Source organism: Chiloscyllium plagiosum, unplaced genomic scaffold (assembly GCF_037043375.1).
Source record: "Chiloscyllium plagiosum isolate Xiang-an unplaced genomic scaffold, Cpla_swu_hap1 HiC_scaffold_7, whole genome shotgun sequence".
In the NCBI taxonomy this organism is placed as follows: Eukaryota; Metazoa; Chordata; class Chondrichthyes; order Orectolobiformes; family Hemiscylliidae; genus Chiloscyllium; species Chiloscyllium plagiosum.
The window spans coordinates 106,449,917-106,472,286 of NW_028270145.1; the positions used below are offsets into that span (position 1 = coordinate 106,449,917).

Sequence of the window (22,370 nt, forward strand, 5' to 3'; positions counted from 1 at the left end):
GAAACTTTTTGAGTTTTCTGAGCCACTACCACGGAGGGTGAGGGCACGTTTCAGCTCACAGTGCTAGCAACGTACCTGGGCCTTATCATTTCAAAGAATCCTTGGTAAATCCATACTCTAAATATAGCCAACACCTTGGAACACCCTAGCTCTCTTTCTAAAGGATCAGAAATGGGATAGTTAAGAAGCTAAAGAGAATATAGGAAGCATTACCAGGGCAATCTCACATTTAGCTACATTTGTAGAATTCTCCGCCACTACAACCAATGTTTCCTCTTTGCATTTCTGGATCACTCTTGCACATTAGAATAATTCCTTTGAGCTACAGATTCCAATGAAGCAGATGAAATTATGGTGAAATAGCATCTTAAACCTGCTGATTATAAAAATGTGAAGCATATCCAAACCAGGGTGCATTAACTGAACAGAACTGAATTAGCGGAGGGCAGTCCTCAAATTAGTTTAACAGTTGTTTTGCAGGATTGTGCACTTAAATTTACCTGGTGCCCTTTAACCATGAATAGGACCATTGTTCACCCCTCTGTTCACTATCTACGGGTTAATCACTATGCAAATTTCACCAATCAGTTAAAAGTGTCAAAATGCCAATCATGGGAATGCAAGTGAGGACAAAAATAGAAGAAACAATGAAACAATCCTGAAAGCCAGGCAAGGAGCACAATAAAAAATCAGTTTAAAAAAATAAAGAACATTTCAATGGTTTCTTTTTTGAACTGTTGGCAAGTGAAATAGGGTGGGAGGAGGTTTGGGTGTAGCAAAAAATGGAGTAATGGAGCTATTAAATCAAACAGACGGTTTCTGTAAATACAGCTACATTTCGCCAATGTTAGGTTCCACATCTGAAAATTAACACTGAAAGGGGAGGGGAAGTGGGGAATACAGAAGAAGGTCATAAACTTTCAAATGACAATAAAAAATAACGATTCCTCAGTAGCGCAGGAGTATTTCTGTACCTAGATGCTACGGTCACATTCTCAGAGCCACCTGTAGTACCAATGTGAAGAAATCCTCGGCCGATCTAGTTTCACAAGAGGTGACACGTTGCTGTGTGGCAACTAACTGTCTTGTTCGGCCACTGCGGCGGCCATCTTGTCTCCGCCAACGTCTTTCTTTATTCCCCCTCCCCGCAAAAAAAAGAAGCATCGCTCAGTCTCTCTCATCGGGGTGGTGGGGGTTCCATGAACGAAGAAAAAAAACACAAAATCCGTAGCTGACAAAGTTTCTTTTAAGTCGTAAAGAAGTCTCGATGGCTGACCTGTGGACCTTGAAGGGTGCAAATGTTTTAATGAAGGACTGACTGCACGAAATTTGGACTGGTTATGACTCGACTATGAGTAGTTGCTATGGTTACAGGTTCACTTGCGGTGTGCCAGGGGAGCTGGGTGAGCAGAGTCCTTTTGTGGTTTCTTTCCAGGAGAAGTCCACTTGGAACGTCTTAGGTATACGTTCTTCCAGATGAGGATTCAGGTCGATAGTCATATTTATTCAGGGTGCTAGGATAATACGTCGTGGTGTACACATTGGTCTGCTGCAGAGAGGAGAAATAGTTGCTTCGGTCATCAGGAATCAAATTGTTTTTGTTCAGCGTCTAGGGTGAAATAAAGAACCAAATAAGTGTCTTGGTTTGCTTAGGTGTACAGCAACATCAGGCAATTTAAACAAACTGTTTCATAGTTGGATTTTTAAAAGAAAATCATGAAAGGAACTTAAAACAAATACAGTTATCCAGCACCGTTCACAGGAGTGCCTCGGTTGTGTGATCCAGTAAGCTTGCACATAGCAAGATCCCAGAAGCAAGATAAACGGCAAAGAAATCTGTTCTAATAAGGTCATTTGAGGTTAAATATGGCCGGATGAGCTCCCCTCAAAGCTCCTTCAAATTAGTGACCAAGGGGTGAATGTATGACTGTGAGAGCAAACATTTCATGTCTCCAATGAGAGAACAGTCCTCCAACTCTCTTTAGCACTGACAATGTTATAGAGTCTTAGAGTCATAGAGGTGTACAGCATGGAAACAGACCCTTCGGTCCAACCCGTCCATGCCGACCAGATACCCCAACCCAATCTAGTCCCACCTACCAGCACCCGGCCCATATCCCTCTAAACCCTTCCTCTTAAATGCCTCTTAAATGTCACAATTGTACAGCCTCCTCCATTTCCTCTGGCAGCTCATTTCATACACGTACCACCCTCTGCGTGAAAAAGTTGCCCCTTAGGTCTCTTTTGTATCTTTCCCCTCTCACCCTAAATCTATGCCCTCTAGTTCTGGACTCCCCGAACCCAGGGAAAAGACTTTGCCGATTTACTTTATCCATGCACCTCATAACTTTGTAAACCTCTATAAGGTCACCCTCAACCTCCGACGCTCCAGGGAAAACAGCCCCAGCCTGTTCAGCCTCTCCCTGCAGCTCAGATACTCCAACCCTGGCAATATCCTTGTAAATCTTTTCTGAACCCTTTCAAGTTTCACAACATCTTTCCGATAGGAAGGAGACCAGAATTGCACGCAATATTCCAACAGTGGCCTAACGAACGTCCTGTACAGCCGCAACATGACCTCCCAACTCCTGTACTCAATACTCTGACCAAGAAAGGAAAGCATACCAAACGCCTTCTTCACGATCTGCGAAGAAGATAGTCGCACTACCTGCGACTCCACTTTCAAGGAGCTATGAACCTGCACTCCAAGGTCTCTTTGTTCAGCAACACTCCCTAGGACCTGACCATTAAGTGTATAAGTCCTGCTAAGATTTGCTTTCCCAAAATGCAGCACCTTGCATTTATCTGAATTAAACTCCATCTGCCACTTCTCAGCCCATTGGCTCATCTGGTCCAGATCTTGTTGTAATCTGAGGTAACACTCTTCGCTGTCCACTACACCTCCAATTTTGGTGTCACCTGCAAACTTACTAACTGTACCTCTTATGCTCGCATCCAAATCATTTATGTAAATAACAAAATATTAGAGAACCCAGCACCGATCCTTGTGGCACTCCACTGGTCACAGGCCTCCAGTCTGAAAAACAACCCTCCACCACCACCCTCTGTCTTCTACCTTTCAGCCAGTTCTGTATCCAAATGGCTAGTTCCCCCTGTATTCCATGAGATCTAACCTTGCTAACAGTCTCCCATGGGGAACCTTGTCGAATGCCTTACTGAAGTCCATTTGAATCACAGCTACCGCTCTGCCCTCATCAATCCTCTTTGTTACTTCTTCAAAAAACTCATTTAAGTTTGTGAGACATGATTTCCCATGCACAAAGCCATGTTGAGTATCCCTGATCAGTCCTTGCTTTTCCAAACAAATGTACATCCTGTCCCTCAGGATTCCCTCCAACATCTTGCCCACCACTGAGGTCAGGCTCACCGGTCTTTAGTTCCCTGGCTTGTCTTTACCGCCCTTCTTAAACAGTGGTACCACGTTTGCCAACCTCCAGGCTTCCGGCACCTCACCTGTGACTATCGATGATACAAATATCTCAGCAAGAGGCCCAGCAATCACTTCTCTAGCTTCCCACAGAGTTCTCGGGACCTGATCAGGTCCTGAGGATTTATCCATCTTTACCCATCATCAAGACATCCAGCACCTCCTCCTCTGTAATCTGGACATTTTGCAAGATGTCACCATCTATTTCCCTACAGTCAATATCTTCCATACCCTTTTCCACAGTAAATACTGATGCAAAATATTCATTTAGTATCTCCCCCATTTTCTGCGGCTCCACACAAAGGCCGCCTTGCTGATCTTTAAGGGGCCCTATTCTCTCCCTAGTTACCCTTTTGTCCTTAATATATTTGTAAAAACCCTTTGGATTCTCCTTAATTCTATTTGCCAAAGCTATCTCATGTCCCCTTTTTGCCCTCCTGATTTCCCTATTAAGTATACTCCTACTGCCTTTATACTCTTCTAAGGATTCACTCGATCTATCCTGTCTGTACCTGACATATGCTTCCTTCTTTTTCTTAACCAAACCCTCAATTTCTTTAGTCATCCGGCTTTCCGTATACCTACCAGCCTTTCCTTTCACCTTAACAGGAATATACTTTCTCTGGATTCTCATGATCTCTTTTCTGAAGGCTTCCCATTTCCCAGCCGTCCCTTTACCTGCGAACATCTGCCTCCAATCAGCTTTCGAAAGTTCTTGCCGAATTGCATCAAAATTGGCCTTTCTCCAATTTAGAACTTCAACTTTTGGATCTAGTCTATCCTTTTCCATCACTATTTTAAAACAAATAGAACTATGGTTGCTGGTCCCAAAGTGCTCCCCCACTGACACCTCAGTCACCTGCCCTGCCTTATTTCCCAAGAGTAGGTCAAGTTTTGCACCTTCTCTAGTAGGTACATCCACATACTGAATCAGAAAATTGTCTTGTCCGCTCTTAACAAATTCCTCTCCTTCTAAACCTTTAACACTATGGCAGTCCCAGTCGATGTTTTGAAAGTTAAAATCCCCTACCATAACCATCCTATTATTCTTACAGATAGCAGAGATCTCCTTACAAGTTTGTTTCTCAATTTCCCTCTGACTATTAGGGGGTCTATAATACAATCCCAATAAGGTGATCATCCCTTTCTTATCCCTTTCTTATTTCTCAGTCCTGCCCAAATAACGTCCCTGGATGTATTTCCGGGAATATCCTCCCTCAGCACAGATGTAATGCTATCCCTTATCAAAAATGCCGCTCCCCCTCCTCTCTTGCCTCCCTTTCTATCCTTCCTGTAGCATTTGTATCCTGGAACATCAAGCTGCCAGTCCTGCTCATCCCTGAGCCATGTTTCTGTAATTGCTATGATATCCCAGTCCCATGTTCCTAACCATGCCCTGAGATCATCTGCCTTCCCTGTTAGGCCCCTTGCATTGAAATAAATCCAGTTTAATTTATTAGTCCTACCTTGTCCCTGGCTGCCCTGACTGTTTGACTCACTTCTGTTCTCAGCTGTACCCATCTCAGATTGATCTCTTTCCTCACTGGGTCCCACCCCCCCACCTTACTAGTTTAAGTCCTCCCGAGCAGTTCTAGCAAATTTCCCTGCCAGTATATTAGTCCCCTTCCAATGTAGATGCAATCCGTCCTTCTTGTACAGGTCACTTTTACCCCAAAAGAGATTCCAATGATCCAAAAATGTGAATCCTTCTCCCATACACCAGCTCCTCAGCCATGCATTCATCTGCTCTATCCTCCTATTCCTGCCCTCACTAGCTTGTAGCACTGGGAGTAATCCAGATATTACTACCCTTGAGGACCTCCTTTTTAAATTTTTGCCTAACTCTCTGTAATCTCCCTTCAGAGTCTCAACCTTTTCCCTTCCTACATTGTTGGTTCCAATGTGGACAATGACCACTTGCTGGCCCCTCTCCCCCATGAGAACATTCTGCACCCTCTCTGAAACATCCTTGATCCTGGCACCAGGGAAACAACACACCATTCTGCTTTTTCTCTGCTGGCCACAGAAACATCTGTCTGTACCTCTGACTACAGAATCCCCTAACACAATTGATCTCTTGGAAGTCAACGTACCCCTCGTTGCATTAGAGCCAGTCTCATTACCAGAAACTTGGCTGTTCGTGCTACGTTCCCCTGAGAATCCATCACCTCCTACATTTTCCAAAACAGCATACCTGTTTGAAATGGGTATATCCACAAAAGACTCCTGGCCTAGGTGCCTACCTTTCTTACCCTTCCTGGAGTTAACCCATCTATGTGACTGTATCTGAGACTTTCCCCCCTTCCTATAACTGCCATCCATCACATACTGTTACTGTTGCAAATTCCTCATCGCTTCTAACTGTCTCTCCAACCGATCCACTCGATCTGATAAGATTCGCATCCAACAGCATTTATGGCAGATATAATCCGCAGTAACCCTTAAACTCTCTTTAAACTCCCATATCTGACAAGAAGTACATATCACTGCAAAGGCCATTTTTGCTCTTCATAATCTTCAGACCCAGAAAATAACACTGTCCTATTCCTCTACAAAACAATTAATAGTTAAATTAATAGTTATGGCTTATATTTTAAGTTTAATCAAGAGACCTATCTCCAAAAACATATAATCAAGAAAGAACCCACTGCCTTTCTGTTGGACAGACTTAAAACAATGATTAACTTATCTGATTCTGTGTTGTGAACTTTGTTCAACAGTTCCTCCAAGATTAGTTGTGAAATTCACTGTTTGTTAATTTTCCCAGATGCACTCCGATGTCCAGCGATACATGAATTCAAAAACAGCAAAGGCAGTAACTGTGCAGGTTCTCTCTCTCATAGAGGTATACAGCATGGAAACAGATCCATCGGTCCAGTTAGTCCACAAGGACCATAATCCCAAACTAAACTAGTCCCACTTGCCTGGTTTGGCCCATATCCCTCCAAACCTTTCTTATTTATGTAATTATCCAAATGTCTTTTAAATGTTGCAACTGTACCTGCATTCACCACTTCCTCTGGAAGTTCATTCTCCACACTAACCACTCTCTGCATAAAAAAATTCCCCTTGTGTCCTTTTTAAATCTTACTCCTCTCACCTTGAACCTATGCCCTCTAGTTTCTCTCGTTTTGAACACCACTAGCCGCACCCCTAAGGATAAGACTTTTGCTATTCACCTTAGCTATGCCCCTCATTACTTTAGGAACCTCGATAAGGCCATCTCTCAATCTCCTACGCTCCAATGAAAAAAGGCACAGCCTATCCAGCCTAATCTTATAACTCAAACCCTCCATTCCCAGTAACATCCTGGTCAATCTTTTCTGAACCCTCTCCAGTTTAATAATTTCCATCCTATAACAGGGCAACCAAAACTGAATACAGTACTCCAGAAGAGGTCTCGCCAATGTCCTGTACAACCTCAACATCATGTCCCAACTCCGATACTCAAAGGTCTGTCAACCTACGTTTTATACTCAGGTCTCTGGAATGATACTTGAATCCATGACACAGAGCATGATGTGATGGGTGCAGTGTGTACTGATGTCCCCACTGAGAACTTGCTGTCTCACCTAAGCTGTGTAATAGTCTTCAACAGTTGTCTGAAGGTTACCAGGTTCCTCTGCTTATCTGTAATAAGTCCATACAGCTAATTTTTTCTCCTTTATAATACATTTACAATGCACAGTGCATTAATCCACAAAAGCCATCGCTCTGGAGACAAGATTAGTGCAGGAATTTTATAATAAGCTTGGCTTTTAGCCAACAAAGATAAACCTTCAGTTTAAACAAAGCGTAAATCAGATTTGATGCCTTGATTATAAACAGGATTACCAAAAGCAAATTCCACTCCTGCCCGCTCAAAAAAAAACAAACTCATTAACAGTCTGGGCTCTTTTCAGCTCTTTTTTAGAATCCCACATGCATAGAATGAGGCCATTCAGTCCAGCTTGCTTGTGTCAGCTCTTTGACGACAGTAATGGGGATTGAGTGAAGTCGATGGGATAGTGTGGGAGTAGGCCATCCTGCCTGACAAGCCTGCTCCACCAACTAATAAGATCGTGGCTGATCTGAGCATATCCTCAAATCCATATTTCCACTTACCCCCACGGTGACCTTTCACCCCCGTCATTGCCAAGAATTGATCTACCTCATGAATCATTTGAGTTTAGATGAATAAGAGCTAGTCTTGTTGAGATATTGAGGATTCCTAGGGGGGTTAACAGGGTAAATGCTAAGGGGATGTTTCCCCTCATGGGAAAGTCCAGGATCAGAGGGTATCATCTCAGAATAAAAGGGAGTTAATTTAGGGCTCAGATGAGGAGAAATTCTTCTCTCAGAGAGTTCTGAGTCTTTGGAGTTCCTGGGCCACAGAGAGCTGTGGGCTCAGAGTCCTTGTATATATTTAAGGTTGAGATAGATTCTTGATCAGTTAGGGAATCAAGAATTAAGGAGGAAGTGCAGGAAAGTGGACATGAGAAATACAATGAAGTGCTCAAACAGCCCATTCCTGCTCCTGTTCCCATTTCTGATGGTCTTATGGTTTCTGCCTTAAAATTATTCAAGACTCTGCTTCCATTGGCATTTGAGAAAGAAAGATTCAGTGTAAGGGCAGTTAGGGATGGGTAACAAATGCTGGGTATGCTAATAAATGCCAAGACACATGAATGGAAAAGAATATTCCACTGCTACTGGCTTTTTAAAACATTCACTCATAGGATGAGAATATCACTGACTAGGCCGCCATTTATTGCCCAACCCTAATTCCTTCGAGGGCAGTTAAGAGTCAACCATATTTCTATCTGTCAGGAGTCACATGTAGGCCAGACTAAGTAAGGATGGCAATCTCCTTCCCTAAAGGATATCAGTGAACCAGATGGTTTTTTCCCAACAATTAGGAGAAAGTGAGGACTGCAGATGCTGGAGATCAGAGTCGACCGTGTGTGGTGCTGGAAAAGCACAGCAGGTCATGCAGCATCTGAGGAGCAGGAGAATCGACGTTTCAGGCAGGGGCCTTCATCTTTCCTGATAAAGGGCTCCAGCCTGAAATGTCGATTCTCTTTTTCCCAACAACTTACAGTGAATTCATGGTCTTCATTAGTCTCCGAATTCCAGAGGAAGTGAACCCAGGTCCCCGGAACATTAATAGATTAACAAGCCAATGATAATCCACCTGGGCCATTGCCTCCCCCTGCTCTTTACCCCATTTCCTTTTCGAAGCCTACCTAGTGATCATTTGCCCAAAAATGGCAAAGTACTGCAAATATTTACTATGGGGAAGATGGGGGTGGGGCAGGCCTTGAACTGACCTCAACCCAATTAATTTTCGATATGAGGAGAGTCAGAAGATACTGGGATTGCACTCCTTAGAACACAGAAAGCTGAGTGGAAATATTCAAAATTCTGAAAGGGTTTGATACATGGGTGAAACTGTGTCTACTGACAAGAGAGTCAGTAATCCTCAAGATTTGGATTATAGATAATTGGTAAAGGAAAGAAGACGAGAAGGCTTATTTTTAAGGCAGTGAGTTGATCTGATCTGCCATTGAAGCAGATTGAGTCATAACTTTCAGAAGGGAATCGAATAAATACTCAAACAGGGAAACATTTTCAGGTCTGCAAGGGTTGGGCAGGGGGAGAACAGTTAATTGGACAGCTCTTTTAAGGTTTGGCACAGGTATGATGAACCAAATGCCCTCCTGCTGGAGGGTATCATTCAAGAGATGACCTTCAAAGATCTCCAGCAACTTCACAGAAGCATTGCAAAAGGAGGCCATTCGGCCCATCTTGTCGGCACCAACTCTTCAAACGAGCAAATCACTCCCTCCATTTTCCCGCTATTGCACATCCTGCTTTTTCCAGTCCAATCTCCTTTGAATGACTGGATTGAGGCTGATTTCATCAAAGAAACCCCATCCCATTTGAGGATGGTGTGAGGACTAGTGATCACCAGATTAAGAGTTTAGGTGGAAAGTACAAGCAATGAATAGAACTGAATTGTATCAGCTTTATTGTCAACTGTACTCGAATGAGGGCGGCACAGTGGCTCAGTGGTTAGCATTGCTGCCTCACAGCATCAGGGTGCTGGGTTCGATTCCCACATGTCTGTGTGGGTTTCCATCAGGTGCTCCGGTTTCCTCCCACAATCCAGAAAGATGTGTAGGTCAGGTGAATTGGCCATGCTAAATTGCCCACAGTGTTAGGTGCGTTAGTCAGGGGTAAATATAGGGTAGAGGAATGGGTTTGGGTGGGTTTCTCTTCGGAGGGGCGGTGTGGACTTGTTGGGCCGAAGGGCCTGTATCCACACTGAAGAGAATCTAATGTAATCTAAAAGTTTACAGATGCCACATTCAACAGTGCCATCTTAGGTACAAAGGTACCTGGGTACAGATTCTTGAAGCCTGGTATTATAGGTCCGAGGAATAAATTAGAAAGATAAAGAAGTAAAAAGTTCACAATATCAGTCTTTCCAACCCAATCGTAGCCTCAAGGGAGACCTCCAGTGCCTCATCGCTGACTGTGCTGGACCCACCAAAGTGGGCAGAATGGCCTGGAGCTTGATGCCTTGTGGGGGCAGAGACAGTGAACAATTTTGCAAAGAAGTTGGATGGACACTTGAGGAAAACACAGTACACCTGCAGGGCTATGGAGATAGAGTTGGGGAATAGAACTGACTGAATTGCTCCACAGAGAGATAACATCGATTCGATGGGCTGAATGGCCTGTTTCAGGGTAAAAATGACTCGGTCTTGTCATTGCCTAACATCGAACAACCATGAGCCACCATTCGACATGAGAGAAGTGTTGGAGGGAAATGCAAAATGTCAGTTTCAAAGCAATTGGAAAGAAAAATAGTCACAAACACTTCAGCCTGAATTGCAGAACTGGATTTGTCAATTTAGAATCAGTCAACCAAATGCAAAACCCAGTTACCTTGATTTCCATTGGATTGTAGAGTTCGTTCTTGTTACCCTGACTGCTGCCTTTGTAATTCAGGTGGTTGGGAGTGGTCGGATGAATGACAGTGGACTCCTGAGATTGTCTGTGGCACCGCTGGCAGTACGCGTAGATCAGTAGGGTGATGAGGGTGGCACCCAGGAAGCAGGAGACTCCAGTGGCAATCAGATGGTACACACTAAAGGCTGAGTGAATGAATGGTTAGGATCTTAAGAGCTACACCAGACTAAAAGCCATAATTTACTGTACTATAGTGGAACACAGCTAGGACATGATACCCCTCAACAATGAGTTGTCATTTATCCAAGTCTTAAGACATAAAGCTATGGGGAAGAAGCATTACTATAACACCCTAAAACTCAATCCTTAAGCACATAGTACTGTCCCCTCAGGTTAGCAAGAATAAAAACAGAGGAATCTCATCGAGTGAGCAAAGGGTTGATAACTAGAGGGCAGAGGCTTGAGGTGACTGGTAAAAGAGACTGGAAGTTATTGGTGAAAGAACTGTAGGGGTAAAAAAATCTTCTTTATGCATTGAGTAGATAGGTTTGGGAAGGCACCGTATGATAAGCTGCTGAGTCTAGATTTAATAGCAGCTTTCAAAAGGGAATTGGCTCGATCAAAAAGAAACACAGGGAATGTGAGATAAAGGCAACAGCGAGGCAGCTTCAACTTGATTGTTTTTGATTGAGCTGGGAGGGATATGATGGGCCGAATGACCTCTTTCTGCTCTGTATCATATTACGATCCTATCAGGTTTTCATCGGGAGAAAGTAACAAACATAGAAACTAGAGAAGGCCATTCAGCTCTTTGAGCCTGCTCTTCCCTTCAATAAGATCATGACTTTAACCTCAATTCTACATTCCTGCCCATCCCTCAATAATCTTTCCTCCCCTTGATAATCAAGAATCTATCCTCCACAGCCTTAAAAATATTTTAAGGGATAGTATAAAATCAAAAGAGAAAACATATAATGTGGTGAAGGGCAGTGGATTGGGAAGCTTACAAAGACCAACAGAGGGCAACAATGAAAGAAATAAGGAGGGAGAAGATTAAATATGAGGGTAAGCTAGCTAGTAATATCAAGGAAGATGGGAAGAGTTTCTTTAGATATATAAAGGGCAAAAGAGGACATTAGGCTGCTGGAAAATGACACTGGTGGGATAGTAGTGGGGAACAAGGAAATGGCTGAGGAACTGAATAATTACTTTGTGTCAGTCTTCATGGTGGAAGACACGAGTAATATCCCGAAAATTCAAAAGATTGAGGAGGCAGAGCTGAGTATGGTGGCCATAACCACGGAGATGGTGCTAGAAAAACTGAATGGCCTGGAGGTGGATAAATAACCTGGATCAGATGGACTATACCCCAGAGGTCTAAGGGAGATAGCTGAAGAGATAGGGGAGGTGTTAGTGGTGGTTTTTCAGGAATTAGATCTCATGGAATACAGGGAGAACTAGCCATTTGGATACAGAACTGGCTCAAAGGTAGAAGACAGAGGGTGGTGGTGGAGGGTTGTTTTTCAGACTGGAGGCCTGTGACCAGTGGAGTGCCACATGGATCGCTACTGGGCTCTCTACTTTTTGTCATTTACATAAATAATTTGGATGCGAGCATAAGAGGTACAGTTAGTAAGTTTGCAGATGACACCAAAATTGGAGGTGTAGTGGACAGCGAAGAGGGTTACCTCAGATTACAACAAGATCTGGACCAGATGGGCCAATGGGCTGAGAAGTGACAGATGGAGTTTAATTCAGATAAAAGCGAGGTGCTGCATTTTGGGAAAGCAAATCTTAGCAGGACTTATACACTTAATGGTAAGGTCCTAGGGAGTGTTGCTGAACAAAGAGACCTTGGAGTGCAGGTTCATAGCTCCTTGAAAGTGGAGTCGCAGGTAGATAGGATAGTGAAGAAGGCGTTTGGTATGCTTTCCTTTCTTGGTCAGAGTATCGAGTACAGGAGTTGGGAGGTCATGTTGTGGCTGTACAGGACATTGGTTAGGCCACTGTTGGAATATTGCGTGCAATTGTGGTCTCCCTCCTTTCGGAAAGATGTTGTGAAACTTGAAAGGGTTCAGAAAAGATTTGCAAGGATGTTTCCAGGGTTGGAGGATCTGAGCTACAGGGAGAGGCTGAACAGGCTGGGCCTGTTTTCCCTGGAGCATCGGAGGCTGAGGGGTGACCTTATAGAGGTTTACAAAATTATGAGGTGCATGGATAGGATAAATAGGCAAAGTCTTTTTCCTGGTGTCGGGGAATCCACAACTAGAGGGCATAGGTTTAGGGTGAGAGGGGAAAGATATAAAAGAGACCTAAGGGGCAACTTTTTCACACAGAGGGTGGTACATTTATGGAATGAGCTGCCAGAGGATGTGGTGGAGGCTGGTACAATTGCAACATTTAAGAGGCATTTGGATGGGTATATGAATAGGAAGGGTTTGGAGGGATATGGGCCGGGTGCTGGCAGGTGCGACTAGATTGGGTTGGGTAATCTGGTCGGCATGGATGGGTTGGATCGAAGGGTCTGTTTCCATGCTGTACATCTCTATGACTCTACGACTCTAATAGCTAGAATCTGAGAGGACCCCAGAGGACAGGAAATCACTAACATGACACCCCTGTTTAAAAAGGGTGTGAGGCAAAAGATGGAAAATTACAGACCGATTTGCCTAACCTTGGTTGTGGGTAAGATCCTGGAATCCATCGTGAAGGGTGAAATTTCTGAATACTTGGAAGTGAATGGTAAAATAGGGTATGGTTTCACTAAGGGGAGGTCATGCCTGCCAAATCTGCTCGAATTCTTTGAGGAATTAATGAGCAGGTTAGACCAAGGAGAGTCAATGGGTGTTATCTACCTGGACTTCAAGGAGGCCTTTGAGAAGGTGCCGCACAGGAGGCTACTGAGTAAGATAAGGGGCCATGGTGTTAGACGCAAGGTGCTAGCATGGATAGAAGCTTGGCTGTCTCACAGAAAGCAGAGAAAAGGGATAAAAGGGTCCTTCTCAGGATAGCAGCTGGTGACAAGTGGTGTTCCGCAAAGCTTAGTTTTGGGACCACATCTTTTCACTTTATACATTAACAATCTAGATGAAGGAACTGAAGGCATTCTGGCTAAATTTGCAGATGATACAAAGATAGATAGAGGAAAAGGTAGTGTTGAGGAGGTGGGGAGGTAGCAGAAGGATTTGGGATAGGTTAGGAGAGTGAGCCAAGTGGCAGATGGAGTACAACATGGGAAAGTATGAAGTCATGCACTTTGTTAGGAAGAATAGAGGCATAGACTATTTTCTAAATGGGGAGAAAAGTCTGAAGTGCAAAGAGACTTGGGAGTTTTAATACAGGATTCTCTCTTAAGATAAACTTGCAGGTTGAGTCAGTAGTTAGGAAGGCATTTATTTTGAGATGACTTGAATATAAAAGCAGGGATGTATTTCTGAGGCTCTACAAGGCTCTGGTCAGACCACATTTGGAGTGTAGTACTCAGTTTTGGGCCCCATACCTCAGGAAAGATGTACTGTCCTTGGAGTGTGTTCAGAGGAGGTTCACAAGAATGGTCCCAGGAATGAAAACCTTAATGTATGAGGAACATTTGAGGACTTTGGGTCTAAACTCAATGGAGTTAGAAGGATGAGGGGGTCTAATTGAAACTTACAGAATACTGAATGGCCTGGACAGAGGTGATGTTGGGAAGATGTTTCCATTGGTAGGAGAGACTAGGACCCAAGGGCACAGCCTTACAATAAAGGGAAGACCTTTTGGAACGGGGATAAAGAGAAACTTCTTCAGCCTGAGGGTGAATTTATGGAATTCATTGCCTTGGAAGGCTGTGAAGGCCAGGTCTTGAGTATATTTAAGACTGAGATAGATAGGTCTTGAATGTCAAGGGATCAAGGGTTACATAGAGAAAGCGGAAGAATGAGATTGAGAAACTTATCAGCCATGACTGAATGGTGGAACAGACATGAAATGACCTACTTTCTGCTCCTATGTCTTATGGTCTTATTTAGAGATTCTACATCCACTGCCTTTTGAGGAAGGGAATTCCAAAGACTCACAATCCTTTGACAGAAACAAGATTGTCCTCATTTCTTGAAATGGGTGACATTTTCTTTTTGAATTATGACCCCTGGTTCTGCTCTCCCATAAGAGGAAACATCCTTTACTCATTCACACAGTCAAGTCCTCTCAGAATCTTATACGTTTTAATCAAGTCACCTCTGACTTTTCTAAAGTCCAGAGGATATAGGGCTAGTCTTTTCTCAAAAGGCAATTCATTCATTCCAGGCATTAGAGCAGTAAACCCAACGTAGTTGAGAATGAGAGCTAGTGATGTAACTGGGAGTGGGAGATAGAGAGAAACCTGGAAACAGCAGATAGCGATGTATCTGCAAGTGGAAGATAGTGATGAATCTGGGAACTGAATATATTGATCTTACTGGGAATGAGAGATAATGATAAAACTGGGCAATGATTCATCATAGAGAGTTCTGGTGCAGTCTCAGCATTTGGTGGCAAAACATGCTATAATCTCTCATGACTCCAAAAGACTTACGAAGCAGTTCTCTGTCAGGACTCACCTCCACAGCTGCTGTCGCTCCCAATGGCCGACTGGATCACTGCAACAGAAAACAAAAGTAATATTTAACCTGAGAGCAGTGGTACCTCAAAGCCCAACAGCAATAGATTCTTAGATTGCAATCAGAAGTCACATTGGTGCAGTGCTTATGTTACTGGTTGAGTGATCAAAAAATCTGGAAGTCCTGAGACTGTAAGTTCAATCACCACCACGACAATTTGAAGATTTGAAGTCAATGAATTCAATCAAAGAAAAAAGTCTGGAACTAAAAAGGCAGTTATCAATGTGGGTAATGTTACTGGTCTAATAATCCAGGCTCATGGTGTAGAGACATGGACACAAATCCCACAATAGCAATTGATGGCAGTTGACTTGAGTGAATTATTCTGGAATTGGAAGCTAGTGTCAGTAATGATCGCCATGACAACAATCATTGCCATAAGAAAACGCACATTTGATCCACTAACAGCCTTTGGAGGAGGACTTCCTGAACTGGTCTGGCCTACATGTGACTCCAGACCCACAGCTAAGCAATTGACTCTCAACTGCCCTCTGAAATGGCCCGAACATGCCACTCAGGTAAAGGGCTATTCAGGAAGGGCAACAAATATTGGCCTTGCCAGCCAATGCCCACTTCTCATGAAAGAATAAAAATAAAGCAAAATGAAGCTCTCAGACTGTCATACAAATCCAGCCAATTTACTATAGTTCTGGTTATGACTTCCTTATCAACATTTTTGGCTCTCAACTTCTCGTAGGAGCAATTTCTGTACAAAAGGACAATGGGTTTCCAATGTTAGAATCCCAATCACCATCGCTCTGTAGGGCAGCCACTAATTAAAAATGCAAAGGGTCAAGTTTCCCTTCCAGTTTCGGGTGATTAAGGAGAAGTCTCAGTGTAATATGCGATCCTGTCTCTCAAAACTAACCTGTCAGAATGAATATGACTAACTTTGAATTTCAGTCCCTCTCATTAGCTAATTGAACACAACAAGATCCCATGGACTGCAGTGAAACATTAAGAGGTTCACAGAGGCAGAGGCAGGTAATTCTGCCCATTGAGACTGTGTCGGCCAAAGGAAGGGCTAACTGCCTTTTAGTTTTAAGTCAGTAGCCTTATACATTACAATAGGTGAGTGGGGGTGGGGATGAAGGTGATAGGTCAGGGAGGAGGGGGGGGAAGAACCCCTTCACTCGCCTCCAACACACTGCATCCACCTGGACATCCCGTGCTGGCCTATTACCTGCCCTCGACCTCTTCATTTCCAACTGCCACCGGGACATTAACCGCCTCAACCTGTCTACCCCCCTCCCCCACTCCAACCTCTCACCCTCTAAAACGCACATTCCTCCACTCCCTCTGCTCCAATTCCGACCTCACCATCAAGCCAGCAGATAAAGGGGGTGCAGTGGTAGTCTGGCGCACTGACCTCCACACCGCTGAAGCCAGAAGCCAATTCGAGGACACCTCCTCCTACCGCCCCCTTGAGAATGACCCCACCCCCCACCACCAAACCATCATCTCCCAGACCGTAGAGAACCTCATCACCTCAGGAGATCTCCCAACCACAGCTTCCAACCGCATAGTCCGGGGACCCCGCACTGCCCGGTTCTACCTCTTTCCCAAAATCCACAAGCCTGACCACCCTGGCCGACCCATTGTCTCAGCATGCTCCTGCCCCACTGAACTCATCTCTACCTACCTCGACACTGTCCTATCCCCCCTGGTCCAAGAACTCCCCACATACATTCGAGACACCACCCATGCCCTCCACCTCCTCCAAGACTTCCGTTTCCGTGGCCCCCAATGCCTCATCTTCACCATGGATATCCAATCCCTCTACACCTCCATCTGCCATGACCAGGGCCTCCAAGCCCTCCGTTTCTTCCTCTCCCAACGTCTCCAACAGTACCCTTCCACCGACACTCTCATTCATTTGGCCGAACTGGTCCTCACCTTAACAATTTCTCCTTCGAATCCTCCCACTTCCTCCAGACCAAAGGGGTCGCCACGGGCACCCGTATGGGCCCCAGCTATGTCTGTCTCTTTGTTGGCTACATAGAACAGTCCATTTCCCCGTAATTACACCGACACCACTCCCCATCTCTTACTCCGCTACATTGATGACTGTATTGGCACCACCTCGTGCTCCCGCGAGGAGGTTGAGCAATTCATCAACTTCACCAACACATTCTACCCTGACCTTAAATTTATCTGGACCATCTCTGACACCTCCCGCCCCTTCCTGGACCTCTCCATATCCATTAATGATGACCGACTTGACACCGACATTTTTTATAAACCCACCGGCTCCCACAGCTACCTGGATTACACCTCTTTCCACCTGCAAAAAGGCCATCCCGTATTCCCAATTCCTCCGCCTCCACTGTATCTGCTCCCAGGAGGACCAGTTCCATCACAGAACACACCAGATGGCCTCCTTCTTTAGAGACCGCAATTTCCCTTCCCATGTGGTTAAAGATGCCCTCCAACACATCTCGTCCACATCCTGCACCTCCGCCCTCAGACCCCAATCCTCCAACCGTAACAAGGACAGAACCCTCCCCCCGGTGCTCACCTTCCACCCTACCAACCTTCGCATAAACCAAATCATCCACCAACATTTCCACCACCTCCAAACGGACACCACCACCAGGGATATATTTCCCTCCCCACCCCTTTCCGCCTTCCGCAAAGACCGTTCCCTCCGTGACTACCTGGTCAGGTCCACGCCCCCCACCAACCCACCCTCCCGTCCTGGCACCTTCCCCTGCCACCGCAGGAACTGTAAAACCTGCGCCCACACCTCCTCCCTCACCTCTATCCAAGGCCCCAAAGGAGCCTTCCACATCCATCAAAGTTTTACCTGCACATCCACCAATATCATTTATTGTATCCATTGCTCCCGATGCGGTCTCCTCTAGACTGAGGAGACTGGACGCCTCCTAGCAGAGCGCTTTAGGGATCTCTGGGACACCCGCACCAATCAACCCCACCTCCCTGTGGCCCAACATTTCAACTCCCCCTCCCACTCAGCCAAGGACATGGAGGTCCTGGGCCTCCTTCACCGCCGCTCCCTCACCACCCGACACCTGGACGAAGAACGCCTCATCTTTCGCCTCGGAACACTTCAATCCCAGGGCATCAATGTGGACTTCACCAGTTTCCTCATTTCCCCTTCCCCCACCTCACCCCAGTTCCAAACTTCCAGCTCAGCACTGTCCCCATGACCTGTCCTACCGGCCTATCTTCTTTTCCACCTATCCACTCCACCCTCCTCCTTGACCTATCACCTTCATCCCCTCACCCACTCACCTATTGTACTCTATGCTACTTTCTCCCCACCCCCACCCTCCTCTCATTTATCTCTCCACCCTTCAGGCACTCTGCCTGTATTCCTGATGAAGGGCTTTTGCCCGAAACGTCGATTTTCCTGCTCCTCGGATGCTGCCTGAACTGCTGTGCTTTTCCAGCACCACTAATCCAGAATCTGGTTTCCAGCATCTGCAGTCATTGTTTTTACCTAGCCTTATAGATTATGCCTTTCACAACTATCAGATGGTGCAAAGCGAGTTACAGCAGATGAAACACTTTTGAAGCGTAATTAATGTTGTAATGTACGAAAGCTAGCAGCCAACTTCCACACAGCAAGATCCCACAGTGATGTGATTATGATCAGAGGGCCCTTTCTGAAGCTGTTAAAAGAATATCCAGTTAAGAAGAGTTAAAAATCATACAACACCAGGTTATAGTCCAACAGGTTTATTTGGAAGCACTAGCTTTCGGAGCGCTGCTCCTTCGTCATAAGACACAGAATTATAGATCTTGCTCCACAACCACCTGATGAAGGAGCAGCGCTCCGAAAGCCAACATATTGGTTAGGCCACTGTTGGAATATTGCATGCAATTCTGGCCTCCTTCCTATCGGAAAGATGTTGTGAAACTTGAAAGGGTTCAAAAAAATATTACAAGGATGTTGCCAGAGTTGGAGGATTTGAGCTATAGGGAGAGGCTGAACAGGCTGGGGCTGTTTTCCCTGGAGCATCGGAGACTGAGGGGTGACCTTATAGAGGTTTATAAAATTATGAGGGACATGGAGAGGATAAATAGACAAAGTCTTTTCCCTGGGGTCGGGGAGTCCAGAACTAGAGGGCATAGGTCTAGGGTGAGAGGGGGAAAGATATAAAAGAGACCTAAGGGGCAACCTTTTCACACAGAGGGTGGTACGTGTATGGAATGAGCTGCCAGAGGAAGTGGTGGAGGCTGGTATAATTACAACATTTGAAAGGCATTTGGATGGGTATATGAACAGGAAGGGTTTGGAGGGATATGGGCCGGTTGCAGGCAGGTGGGACTAGATTGGGTTGGGATATCTGGTCGGAATGGACGGATTGGACCGAAGGGTCTGTTTCCATCTATGACTCTATGATTATGACTTCCAAATAAACCTGTTGGACTATAAGCTAGTGTTTTGTGATTTTTAACTTTGTCCACCCCAATCTAACACCAGCTCCTCCTCATCATAGTTAAGAAGAGTGGATTTCCATTTGGATGATGCTAAGGACGTTACAATCATCCTTAGTTCAGAAGGATGATAGTGGGGTGAGAGGTGAGGAGAGGGAGTCAGCCAATCAGAGGGCTGATGCTAACCAGTAGCTGGGTATTTTAGTTGAAACTTTATTGCTGGAACAGCACAGCAGGTCAGGCAGCATCCAGGGAACAGGAGATTCGACGTTTCGGGCACAGGCCCTTCTTCAGGAATGAAGAAGGGCCTGTGCCCGAAACGTCGAATCTCCTGTTCCCTGGATGCTGCCTGACCTGCTGTGCTGTTCCAGCAATAAAGTTTCAACTTTGATCTCCAGCATCTGCAGTCCTCACTTTCTCCAGCTGGGTATTTTACCCTCCTGTACATTGAGTGATGTCAGGTAGAACTGCAAATGTTTTCTATGCAGGAAGATGGAACAATTAATCTTTCCCTAACACTAAGTTTCCACAATTCCAAGGAACAACATGGGACAGCTCATGACAACACTCACCTGGAATTTCATTATAGAGACACGGCCGAAACTGGGTGCTGTTCCCCACACACTGCATTGCACCGAGACTCAGAGTCTCGCATCGGCGAGTACGGAACTGTGTGTCTTCCTCGGTGCAGAGGCTCCATTCACTCCACACCGACCAGCCACCTTCAAAATCAGGAAATAATGTTTATAACTTTGAACACCTTTGAATGATTCCGCTGTAACATAACTTCATATTCAATGAAGAAAATGCCTTCATTGAGCGACGTTCTGTCAGGAATGTCTTGGAAAAACTTCATTCACAATGAATTACTGACAAATGATCAGTCAGGCAGCATCCGAGGAGCAGGAGAGACAACATTTCGAGCATAAGCTCTTCATCAGGAATTTTGAAGAATTCCTGAAGAATGTATGCTCGAACTGTCGACTCTCCTGCTCATCCGATGCTGTCTGTCCTGCTGTGCTTTTCCAGCACCGCACTCTGTGACTCTGATCTCCAGCATCTGCAGTCTGCACTTTCTCCTACTGACAAATGGTGATAAGAATGTGTTGTATTTGCCACTCTCATCCAAAGTCCTCCACGTCCTCACCCCTCCCTATCTATGAAACCTTTTCCCATCCCACAACAGATCTGACTCGAAACATTAACTCTGCATACTTCCCACAGATGCTGCCAGACCTGCTGAATTTCTCCAGCAATTTATGATTTTGTTTCAGATCTCCAGCACCTGCAGTTCCTTGTTATATTTTTGTCGTGATTGGAATGAGTTTGGCCAGGTGGATCTCACTGAGTATGAGTTCCCCAATTGTGGGTGTTAGCCTGAGACAAAAAGTGTGACGCTGGAAAAGCACAGTATCTTGACACTGATCTGCAGAATCTGCAGTCCTCACTTTCTCCGAACTGTTAACCTAAGGCAAACAGGGAGTTCTGGATGACAGATATAAGCAGCCGTCTCAGAGATTTTCCTCACTTTAGGGACTGGCTCTGAGTTGGCTGGTGCGAGTCCACATACTGTGCACTTGTAAATAAAGGGTGACTTGGTGACAAGATACCGGCCTCTGTGGAGTCATTTCAATTGCTGAGAGATGTGGAATCCCCAGGGAAAGAGAGGAAGAATGAAAATGAGAAGGGAAGTCAGAGTGAACCCGGGCCGAGATCCAGAAGATGGCAAGTGACAAATAAGTGGTGGAAAGGGACGGATAGACAGGCAGAATGAGAAATGAGAGATAGAGAGAACCAACAACACAGGTTCAACAGCTAATGAGACACACAAACAGAAACAGAAAGATATTGACATAGACGAGACTGAAAAAAAAACAAAGAGAGAAAGGAAGATATTCTATTTATCCATTTTTCTCTTCCTTGTACGCAGGACTGAACACACAGATACAGTCTCATTATTTCAAAATTGCTTCTGCAGTGTTCTGCAGACAGCAAAATCCATCCTGAAAATGTGCAGAAACTCGACTGTGATGCAAACTGAATCTGGTCTGTGTCTAATATGCTGATGACACAAAGGTTAATCATGAGATGTTTTGAGCAGTGGTGATGCTGGCTATAGAATGGTTAGTTTGAGAACTGGAAGAAAATGCTTGTGGCTATTCATTTATCCAATTATCGACGTCTTTCTGCAGGAACAAGAGGGGAGATTCTTGTGCATAAATCTTAATTAATGAGGGTAATTTGGAAAAAGCATCTCATTATTTCTAATAACCCACTTTGACAAGGGAGTGTTACAGCGGTCAACTTGCAACTTTTCAATACTTTTTTATTGAAGTTGTTTCCCTGCTGTGCTCAGTGTTCAGTTTTCAGTCACTGGCTGCAGCTCTGTACACAGTGGAGTCGTCTGGTGCTAACCCTTTCGTGCTCCCAGCTGGGGTTAGTAAGCTGAATCATCATGGAGGAGGGGCAGCATTGGTCCTGAATCTTCAGCTAGATTGGACAACTGAGATTTCACATTGGACTTGTTATGTTGCTGAGATCAGCCGTGATGCCGGAATGTGCTCGAGGGGCTGAATGGCAGCTCCTTGTTTCCTAAGCTCTGAGAAAGTAGAAAAGAGCATCTTTTGCACCCTTCACAGTCACAGGATGTCTCGAGACATTTTGCAGCTAATTAAATGTGTTTAAAACTCCCAGTTGCTGTTGTAACCTGGGAAATGCACCTGCCAATTTGACAACAATTTGGTAACAGCCAGATTACCTCTTTGCGATGCTAATCACAAATGGAGATGGACCAGGACTCATGGGCAAATTCCGTCATTCATCTCTGAAATAGCAGGTTGCTTATGTCTGCTCTTGAGAAGGTGGAGGTGAACTATTTTCTTGAAACTTCAGCATTTCAGCCTTTAGGGAGAGAATTCTGAGAT

The 22,370-nt window shown here is 44.9% G+C and overlaps 1 protein-coding gene across 3 annotated transcripts in view; it reads right to left on the minus strand.

Annotated features, from left to right (window-relative positions):
• Window positions 1-677: 677 nt before the first annotated feature.
• sema5ba (sema domain, seven thrombospondin repeats (type 1 and type 1-like), transmembrane domain (TM) and short cytoplasmic domain, (semaphorin) 5Ba) overlaps window positions 678-22,370 on the minus strand; it is a 324,529-nt gene continuing 302,836 nt past the window's right edge. For all 3 annotated transcript variants that reach the window (XM_087989341.1, XM_087989339.1, XM_087989340.1), the window contains exons 20-23: window positions 20,019-20,168; window positions 14,983-15,021; window positions 10,382-10,590; window positions 678-1,609 (exon numbers count right to left, since the gene is read on the minus strand). In XM_087989341.1, coding sequence (XP_087845467.1) covers window positions 1,457-1,609; window positions 10,382-10,590; window positions 14,983-15,021; window positions 20,019-20,168 — 551 coding nt within the window. In that variant the 3' untranslated portion in view covers window positions 678-1,456. The remainder of the gene's footprint in view (window positions 1,610-10,381; window positions 10,591-14,982; window positions 15,022-20,018; window positions 20,169-22,370) is intronic.